The sequence below is a fragment of the Globicephala melas genome, chromosome 11 (genome assembly GCF_963455315.2).
Source record: "Globicephala melas chromosome 11, mGloMel1.2, whole genome shotgun sequence".
Lineage (NCBI taxonomy): Eukaryota > Metazoa > Chordata > Mammalia > Artiodactyla > Delphinidae > Globicephala > Globicephala melas.
In genome coordinates, this window is record NC_083324.2 from 88718359 (window position 1) to 88729017 (window position 10659).

Genomic DNA, 10659 nt, shown 5'->3' on the forward strand with positions numbered 1-10659 from the left:
GGCCGTGGCTCACGGGCCCAGTTGCTCCGCGGCATGTGGGACCTTCCCAGACCAGGGCTCGAACCCGTGTCCCCTGCATTGGCAGGCAGACTCTCAACCACTGCGCCACCAGGGAAGCCCCAATAGTAACATTTTATGGAGATGGCTTGATTATGCTTTATTTATCACTGCACAGTTTTATGCTTTATCCAATTATTACTACTCCCAAATGCAGGTTTAAAAATGGCACCATAGTGTGTGTTCTTTCTAAAATTTTACCTTATACCCTGGCCTTTAAAGGCTCTGAAAGTATTTTAATCATCTGATTCTAACTCTCTGATTTGAATGGGGATCAAGTGGTAATGCTTATAACATTGTTGCTCTCCCTTCCTCATCCCCCCCCATGCTTTCTGTAATAACTTAAGTTTATTATAAAATATTTGAATGACCCGCAGGTCCAGATTTTATTAACCTTTGACTGATGAGTGATATATAATAGTCATTATTCTGTGTATTAAGTGCATCAACAGAACTTATGAAGTTTTAGTATTTCCTTTCAGAGCCTCGTGTGGTTCTTAGGAATTAAGTGGATGCTTAGTAAACTTAAAACTTAGTTCAGGTTAGTCATAGAAAATTGATGAACCATTGATGCCTTTCCAGCAACCCCCGTGTCTGGAACACCTGAGAATTAGGAAAAAAGTATAAATGGCCTCTAAATAGCAAAAATCCATAGGTGAAGCTTATAGACTTTATTTTTAGAAGCATGTTGGCCCTTTGACGCTGCTTAAATCCATTTTTTTAGTCGCAGTTAAACTAGATAGGTTAGCTAGTTTCCGGCCAACAGTGTATTATTGAGGTAGTGTAGGGTGATACTACACTTAAGTAAATATGTACAGTGGATGGCAGTGTCGCAAAAGGAAAGACAAGCACTAAAATCCAATGAACTTCACTTAGAAATAGCTTGAGCCCGCCTAAGTTTAGAACAGGTTGGTCTATGTACTTTAATTTTTCTTTACGTTCAACATAATGTCTCTGTCCTTAAAAAAAAAAAAGGTTGAATTTTGATGATAATCTGAAATTCAGAGTATAAAACATTTGGGGAAACATTCTGTCAAAAGTGATTTGCGGTGTTTTTGGTGTGTAAAGATGAGATTTTAAGTTATCTTGAGGTACTTGCCTTATATACAGGTACTTTTACCTTCAGGAACATTAATGAATTAACGTTTCCTAATTTCATAGACTCTGCTTAAGACAAAGTTACAGTGAACGATAATTTTGTCATTTTAATCTAACCGTATGTGTATACTTTGCTTTTATTTTATTATCTGTGAGTTAGTGTTTAAAAAAACAAGTTCTGGAGTCAGATCTATTTGAATCTCACTTCTTTATTTTATTATGTGACTGGACAAAACCTCTCTGAGCCTTCGTTTCCTCATACATTTATAAATAGTTTTTGAGCAGCTCCTTTGCACCATGCACTGTTATAGGAGTTAGGGATATGTCAGTGAAAACAAAAAGGTCAAAAAAATCCATGTCCTCATGGAACTTACCTTTTAGTTGGGAGAGACTGACAATAAATAACAGAATATTAATAGTACCTATATTTTAGAGTTTTTTTCAAGATTAAGGTCTGATGGGGTAGACCTTAGTTAAGGGAGGGGTAGACAGTTTTCTATCTATAGTGTGTAATAAATGTGAGCACCTAGTAATTTTAATGTTTGATTCTTGACCTCACCTGACTAGTCTCGTGTTGGGATAAAATTAAGTTCATTGAGTGTATTAGTCATCTCAAAAATTAATAATTAGTAATAATTTTTCATTGGTGATATTGAACACATTAATTTTCTCTAATATTGTTGAGGGGTGTGGAGGAGTAGAGGGATCGCAGGTAATCTCTCATCAGTGTATGTACTTTGTTTTTCTTTCCAACAGCCACCAAAAAAGACATCCAAAAGAGAAAAACCCAAACAGAAAGCCACTTCTAAAAGTAAAAAGTCTGTAAAAAGTGCTAATGTTAAGAAGGCAGATAGCAGTACCACCAAGAAGAATCAAAATAGTTCCAAAAAAGGTATGTTAGAAATGACACATTTTCAGCAGCCTAAAGATATACATTATATGCTATAATACAGGTTTTTTTGTTTTGTTTTTTTATAATACAGTTTTTAAGCATGTGTGGAAAATAGGTAAACTCTGAGGAACATTTGAGGGGGGAAAATAGTATACCAGTGTTTTAGTTTTTAATTTTTTAATCTAATACCTTTTCAAGGATCTGATGAATACTTACAGAATTCTTCCTAATGTGTCTTGAATATTAATTTACTTTGCTTTATAAGAAAAATTTATTTACATGTCATAAAATGTCTTACTTTTAGAAAGTGAATCTGAGGATAGTTCAGATGATGAACCTTTAATTAAAAAATTGAAGAAGCCTCCTACAGATGAAGAGTTAAAGGAAACAGTAAAGAAATTATTGGCCAGTGCTAACTTGGAGGAAGTCACAATGAAACAGATTTGCAAAGAGGTAATTGGACAAATGCTGAGATCATTTTGCTTCTGTTTGAAAAATTCTTTCACCCATCCCTCACTTGGAAGCTAGATTCTTATGTGCATTCATTCATTGAACAAATATTTATTGAACTACCACATGCCAGGTATTCTTACAGGTGCTGGGATACCACTTTCAGTAAAATAGTCAAAACCTGCCCTATTGGAGTCATTTCGTAAATAACATTTGAATGTATACAGTGAGTAAAGTTAAGGTAATACATTTCAAACTCCGTAGATGTTCTTTTCCTGATCTAGCAACTATTTTTATTGATGCACCCCTAGATTATGTTAGTTTAAATAAGCAGGATCTTGTGGACCACCTTATTTTCAATATTACTATGATAAATGAGATGTTATAGATTAGGTTCTTAGCTCAAACTTCTCTTAAGTTCTTCTGATGCTTCTCAGGAAATGAAATGATCTAGTCTTGAATATGATTCTGTAGCGATTCCATACTGTAGACCAAAATTGGAAGGTTTTAAAATCTAGTTTCTTATGGTAAAATGAAATTAAAATTTGAAATGTACCAAAGGTGGAATATTCTTTACCTTTTTAAGACATACTGTTTTTCTTATTCAGCATTCGCTGAGCCTCTGCTACATATCAGGCACTGGGATAGATGTTAGAGGGGGAGCAGGAGAAGCCATTATTTGGCTTCGGGGTCTTGTGTAATCTAGTGGGTAGAAAGAGGTAGCTGTTTTAGTCACTTAGTACAGTGTGTGAGAGCTGTGTTAGAAGAGTACAGAGGGTGCCACACCACCACAGAACAGAGGGTACCTGCTTGGGAATGGGGGTTGGGGGAGTCTGAAAAGGCATCTTGGAAGAGGTCTTAGAGCTTCAGCTTTCATACAATTGAGGAACATCAACACATTCACATAAAACATGACACGTAATGACTGCGAGGAATAATCATTAGTTTAATTTGCAAGGAATAATCATTAGTTTAATTTGGCTGAAGACTAGAGTTGGAAGGAATTCTTCACAGAAGTTAGGAGAGAATACTAAAGAATTCTGCAGATTTTATATGTGTTGTTACAGAGTTTGATTTTTCTCCTTGAAGCTAATGAGGAATTGGGAGGCAGCGTAGGTTATTGAAAGGTATTTGGCAGGAGCAGTCTAGGATGACTCTTAAAAAAAAAAAAAAAAAAAATTTTATTTTTTAAGGGTCATCCTAGACACATCAAGAAGAACGGACTGGTGAAGAATGAGACAAGAGTCAAGAGAAACCTTTACATCATAATCAGAGTTACAGGGCTGCTGTAATCCAAGTCTGAAATCGAGAGCCTGATCACAGGTTGCTCCGTGTGGGTGTAAGGGCTTGGGTGCATTAATCATAATAGGGAGTAGAACAAAAGGCTACCTCTTGAGGAAAAGATGAGTTTTGTTCTAGACATTTGAAGATGGAGTATTTGAAACATCCAAGTGGGAGAAATGGTGAACATTGTAATTCTCCAAGGTAGGAGAGAAACCTAGACTAGGATATTGCTGGGAGTTAAAACCAGAAGATAAGGTGGCCTAGAGAAGAAGGTAAAGGATGAGAAAGGCAAAGGACAGACCTGGAGACCATTATCATCAGAGTTGGGAAGTAATTCCTACAAAATGTAAGAAATTGTAGAGTCAGTAGTAGAAGGAAGGCCAGAGAGAATAGTGCTGTAAAAGCCAAGCGAGGAGAGTTTCAAGAAGGGGCAGGGAGGGGTAGTTCCCTGCCTAAGAAAAGGTAATTAACTTACATGGGACATTGGACAATGGCTGTGGAAAGTCAGGTCACAGAAAAGAAACATAAATGACCTGTAAACGTGAAAACATTAACCTTCCCTACTAATGAGGAAGATAGAAATCAAAAGGAAATACTTTTGCTTATTAGCTTTAACAAAATCTTTATAAAGATTAACAGTTTTCAAGGTTGGCAATGGAATAGGGAAACGTACTCTCATCCTTTAAGTTGTAATAACTTTGGCGAATAATTAGGTAGTATATTAAAATTTAAATGGCAAATACCCTTTAACCCAGCAATTCCGTTTCTAGGTCTGTATCCTAAAGACATAGTCACACCTGCACAAAATGATTTCAGTAATGTTAAGCGTGTCTGTAATACTGAAAAGTCAGAAACAACCTAAATGGCCATCAGTAGGAAAATGTTTAAACTGTACATCCATATTTTTGGAATATGAACTGTGTAGCAGTTCAAAAGAACATGGAAAACCTTCCAGGTATTGTCAGATTTTTAAAACAGAGGTATTTCCCTATTTGTGTAAATACAGAAAAACTATATTGCCATTGATATATTTATATGTTTGTATATAAACTCATTTTTAAAGGTCTGGAAGAATACACAGCAAATTGATAACTGGTTTCCTTTAGGGGAGAGGAACAAGGGCAGACTGGAAGGAAGATTGAAGGGAGACTAGTTCTGTTCATTTGAATGAGTTTTGTGAATACATTTGTGTAATTTTAAGGGGATTGTTAATAACATGGAGAGGTCAGGTGAGAAGAACGTAAGGGTTTTTTTTGGACTCAGCAATTAAGAGACAGTTGTTCACATAATAGCAGTTCTGAAGGGTGGTAAATGCCAGGGTTGTCCCTGGGACTGGGAATTGATAGTGAGGAAAGTGAAAGCTTCTGATTTAGTAGTTAAATTGGGGGAAGATACAAGTTGATAAAATACTTTTTAAGGTCAGAGGGGAGTGGAAGCATGCGTTAGGCTAAGGGACAATTCTGGGAAAGAAGATGAAGGTACAGGAGCATTGAGTGTTGGGTCCCTGCAGAGGTAGAGGAAACAGGACTGTTGATGAATCCAGACACAAATGAACTGGAGGAGAACAGGCATGTCAGGAAGTTGAAGGAATTCATAGTAATGGCTTCTTGGCTGAGAGCAGGAGTGTGGGACACTTGAATAAGGGGATGAAATTGCCACTGATGAGAATGTAAAGGGGGACCTGATTAGAAATCCTTGGGATTTCTAGGGAGGCTTTGACATTGAGTACCAAGTGGGACCATTTTTTTTTTTAACTTTATTCAAGTATAGTTGATAAAATGGAACCATTCTTTTCAAATTTGTTACATTTTCGCATTTGTTACATTTTCAGAATTTAACCATATAAAAGTTGGTAGTTAGACCAATTAAGGGTTGGAGTTTTACAGAGAAAGAACAAAGGGCAAACAATTAGAGTAATGTAAATGATTGACTATATTTGCAGAGGTTGGCAAACTACAGCCTGTGGGCCTTTGTAACACAGACATACACCCATCCCTTTAAGTGTTGTCTATGGTAGCTTTTATGCTACAATGACATAATTGAGTAGTTGTGACGGAAACTGTCACTGGATAGCTGAAATCATTTACTGTCTAGCCCTCTACAGAAAACACTTGCTGACCTTGAATTAGACAGTAGGAGTGAAGCCAGCTTGGTGTATATGGCAGTTCAGGACCAGAAGTCATTGTGAAGCCAAGCAGGAGGTATCAAGTTGGAAAATTTAGAGAGTAAAAATTTAGGAGTGGAGGACTCAGTGATGCAACTGGATCTCAGTGATGCAGCTTTGGGGAGGGGATTGAGCAATGCTCTGGGGGCTGAAATTCCTTAGAGTTGAAGTTCAGCAATCATAAGTAGTGTTAAGATGATGTAACAGAAAAAATAAGAGGATACCTAAAATATCTGATAGATAACCTACCAATATAAAGAATTTAATCCATTTAACCTAAGGTCTATCTAGAAGTTTTCCTCATCCATGTTTATTGTTAGTTCAACTGAAACTCCCACTTTTATAAAACACTGAGAATGTTTTCATGCTAGTTTACTGCTGTATATACAGTATTATTGAAACTACTCATTTGTTGTAGAATGCTACATGGTGAACCACTGGTGGTTAGAACGTCCTATTCAAACGTACACGCAGCTCTTGTCCATGGCACACATTTCTTCATTATTCAAAGATAGAGAATATTATTGGATTTTTAAATCTACTTTTAACATTGTTTTTCCTTTTCACTATAGGTATACGAAAATTATCCTGCTTATGACTTAACTGAAAGAAAAGAGTTCATAAAAACAACTGTTAAAGAGGTAACTATATCCAACTTTTCGAACTTGGATCATTTTGGACTTATAAGACAAAAGAAATTACATATATCAAATACTGCGTATTTTTCAAAATATTTATGTCACTAAATATCACGTGATGCTCAGATTTCCTCAAAATGGGAAAGATAGTTATTTTTATTCCCATTTTAGAGCTTAAAAATAAAGTTTGAACATTAGTGACAAAACCTGGCCTCAGATGAAGATGTGGGTTCAGTGTACATGGGTAGCTGGGCATCTCAGAGTTCATACAACCACTTGAGCACATGTTCCTTTCTGTCCACCAGTTAAAGGCAGGAGAAGATCAACAGTAGCTGTAGTCTTATATTGATCCCAGCTGATTTCCCAAGGTCACAGTAGTAAAATAGAAGTTAAAAAATAAAATGAGGGCTTTCCTGGTGGCTCAGTGGTTGAGAGTTCACCTGCCGATGCAGGGGATACGGGTTCGTGCCCCAGCCCCGGTCCGGGAGGATCCCATGTGCCGCGGAGCGGCTGGACCCATCAGCCATGGCTGCTGGGCCTGCACGTCCGGGGCCTGTGCTCCGCAGCGGGAGAGGCCACAGCGGTGAGAAGCCCGCGTACCACACAAAAAAAATAAAATGAGGTTTTATGTGTTCCAACTGTTGTATGTTGGGTATGAGGAAATAACGTTTCTCTTTCATTACAGCTAATTTCTTAAGAGGACAGAAACAGATGACCTGTACCCATGGATTTAAAGATCTGATTTATACCATTATACCAGCAAAGAGAATGTATTTCCTTTTCTAAATCTTTGCAAGCATTGTGTTGGTAGAACTTCCTTCTGACCTTTTTATCTTGAGTGTTAGGTGAATTTGCGTTTGCCATTTTAAATTGCATTTCTATGCAGTTTTTAGTTTAAATTTTTGCATGGCAGTAATTGTCCCTTGCTTTTATAGTTGTATTTTGTACATTTTGGATTTCTTTATATAAGACTATAGATTCTTGAACTGTTGTAGTTTTTAGTGTGCGCGCAATATTAGCTTAAGACATACTTTTAATCGTAGAACAGAAACGATCATAACTGGCATTTATACATGCAGAGACTATTGCAGTATTTAGCATATGAAATATTTTGAATACACATCTGTCAGTGTGAAAGCTCAGTGTGTGTTCATCATATTAAAAATACACAAGCTTCAGCCGTCCAGATGACTGAATCAGAACTTTTCTCCTGCATGTGTATATATGTCAAATTGTCAGCATGACAAGAGTGACAGATGTTATTTTTGTATTTTTAAAAACGAATTTGTTGTATATAAAGTTTTTTTATTTCTTTTGTGCAGATCAATTTTTAAACTCATATAAGTACGTATCTTTACAGTTATTATAAACTATGAAACGTCAGTGTTCAGCCAGATGGTATGACGGAGCAGTGAAAGTCAGAATTCAGTGAAGAAAATACTGAAGGAACATATAGTTCTCTGCTTTGCCTTGGAAGTGTCATCAATTTATAGTTTTAGTGTTAACCCTGCAACAGTGTCTGTAGATACATTTTATAGTGAGGATAGACCAAAATCAACACATCAAAACTTCAAAAATTTGGGAGAGTTGGATTAAGTAGAAGCACATTTTGCTTATAATAAATGAACTGATTTTTATTAACTGCTTTTGCCCATATAAAATGCTGATATTTACAGGAAACCTGGCCACGTTTATAATTATGGTGAAAGTACCAGTTGTAATTCCAGATTAAGATAATGTGTAGACAGTAGTGGGTATCTGACAGAGTATTTCTCAAGTGATAACAGACTTATTTTTAACGTTAAAGAAACTTAATGTATTTGTGGAATCAGGGGTGTTAGGCTTTAAATTTTGGCCAATTAGGATTCTAGGTGATCAACGTATGGACCACTCCTGAATGAGACTAATTTTGTCTTTTAACTTAACTGTCTTAATCGGTTTATTAAATTATCTCTTAATTTTAAAATAAAACATGCTGCTTATACAAGAATTAGGCCTTTGATAAACCATTGAGTGTTTAAAATATCTTTGCATCATAGAACAGAAATATATAAAATTGATATGTTGACTGTTAACAGGTGTTTTCACAGGTTTGACTTGTTTCTTGATAAAGTTATTAAGACATTAGAGAAAGGTATACTTAATACAAATTAATGGAATAAACAACTAAATGAGACTTAATAATTGGCATTTGGTTTTAAATATTTAATTTGTTCCTATAAACCTTGTCAATAAAAATAATAAATCACCACCTCTGTCTCTTTGCATTTGATGTTTTAACATGTATTTCAGAATAGAGATTTTTAAATGGATTTAGCCCCATAGCCTATATAATTTGGAGTGCTCGTCAGTGGTAACTGACTGATTTTACTTTGAATTAAATACATTACAAAGAAATCCCTAGGGAAAACTTGAAGTGCTCTCATGAAACTAAGTTGATCAAAGTTAACAATTATGCGTGACCATTTACTTGAAAGGGATATGCAGTAATGCCTATGACCTAAAAAGTCTAAAGACGGTTTAGAGGTTGAGGGGATTGATTTGGTGTATGTGAAAGTTTGTGGTGAAGATGTATCTGCTTAAGAGTGTGCATTCACCACTACAGTGCACAGTATATTTGAAAAACAAGTTTTATTAAGCAGTTTTACACAATCAGCGGTTCACAGTCTGCAGTTCAAACATTGTGTATATTCACTGCTACTCAATTACAAAATCTTCAGACAGCAGTGAAAAACATACTCAAATAACTCAAGAAAAAAAAGGTACCGTGGTTCTTTAAAGAACAAAATGTTAGTTGATGTCACTTGAGACAGGAAATGAGGGTTTTTTAAAAAAATTTACCATACTTTATTTAGGTAGGTTTTCCCCTTGTTTGCTTATAGCACTGTACAAGTTTAAGTGCCCAGAAACTAAAGTAGTAATGTACTGTGAACCATTTCGCCTTAAAATATTTTGCATTTATCACTCGACACATGCTATTCTTTTAACATTTTAATACATAAAACACTTGAAAACAGAATACTTCCCAATCAGTACCAATGAGTCTCATCAGATAACCTAAATATCAACATTTTCCTGTGTTAACCTTGAAACCAATATACTGCTATTTGCTTTCTTTCAGTTGTAGAATACTTTGCTGGGGAGGGAGGTGTGTCTCAGCTCTGTCTAAAGTTCACCGTATGTTCTTTCTATAAAATACGATTTCTACTTATAAGCTGACTTTAAATTTTAGAAATACCTAATATTTTGAAAAGTGGTTTTAAAGTCATTTTGAGTCCTTTTTTAAGCTGACCAATATATTGAAAGAATTATTCAAAGACTTTTTAAAACAAAAGCACATAAATTACCCATATTTCTAACCTGTAAACTGAAGTTTCCTGGCAAGATGGGCATCCTGAAGACCCTGAAATCAATGTTTATTTTTTCTTGTCATGAGTGAAAGAAGGAAAAAGTAAATATTTACCATGTACTCAGGCTTTTAAGATATGGCTTATAAAATGTGTAATATTTACCAGGATATTACACATTTTTCTGCAGTTTTCCAGTGGACCTGCCTATGGAATACTGAAAACGTAATTCTATAAAAAATATTCCTAGAGATGTAATCAGTTATTTTAAAAAGAGGCAGTGGGGAGAGGCTTAATTATTCTGACAAGATCCTTCTGCGAGTGGTTGCCAAAATTGAAGCTATTTAAAGTGTGCCATCCACCCAAACATGACTAAGAAAAATAGCCATATTCTATGTCTAAAGTATGAAGACCACACTAGCTCTTCCCAGTTCTCAGTGATACAATAACATGTACTGTTGAAGGAACTGAAAATTTTGCTGTTTTGCCAATGAGTGCACAAATCTAAAATTTTTTTATAAAGGATACCTGAATTTAAATTTCTTCTGAACACCCAATGGGAAGAAGTATGTACAATATAAAATAGGAGTTTCATTTACCTTTGACTGAAGAGTTTGTGCTGTATTCAAAACGGAAAGATTATCTAAATTTTAAGTAAAAGCTCAATATTGGAGCTACATAAAACTCTTAAGGCTCATTGGCAAAGATACTGATAAATTGTCATAGAGG

At 35.5% G+C, this 10659-nt stretch overlaps 1 protein-coding gene across 1 annotated transcript in view; it reads left to right on the forward strand.

Moving 5' to 3' along the window:
• The window catches only part of DEK (DEK proto-oncogene), a 30676-nt gene extending 21842 nt beyond the window's left edge, over nucleotides 1–8834 (forward strand). Inside the window, exons 8-11 of the mRNA XM_030881319.3 lie at nucleotides 1912–2047; nucleotides 2352–2500; nucleotides 6518–6586; nucleotides 7269–8834. Of these exons, the coding sequence (XP_030737179.1) occupies nucleotides 1912–2047; nucleotides 2352–2500; nucleotides 6518–6586; nucleotides 7269–7280 (366 nt within the window). The 3' untranslated portion in view covers nucleotides 7281–8834. The remainder of the gene's footprint in view (nucleotides 1–1911; nucleotides 2048–2351; nucleotides 2501–6517; nucleotides 6587–7268) is intronic.
• Nucleotides 8835–10659: the final 1825 nt, after the last annotated feature.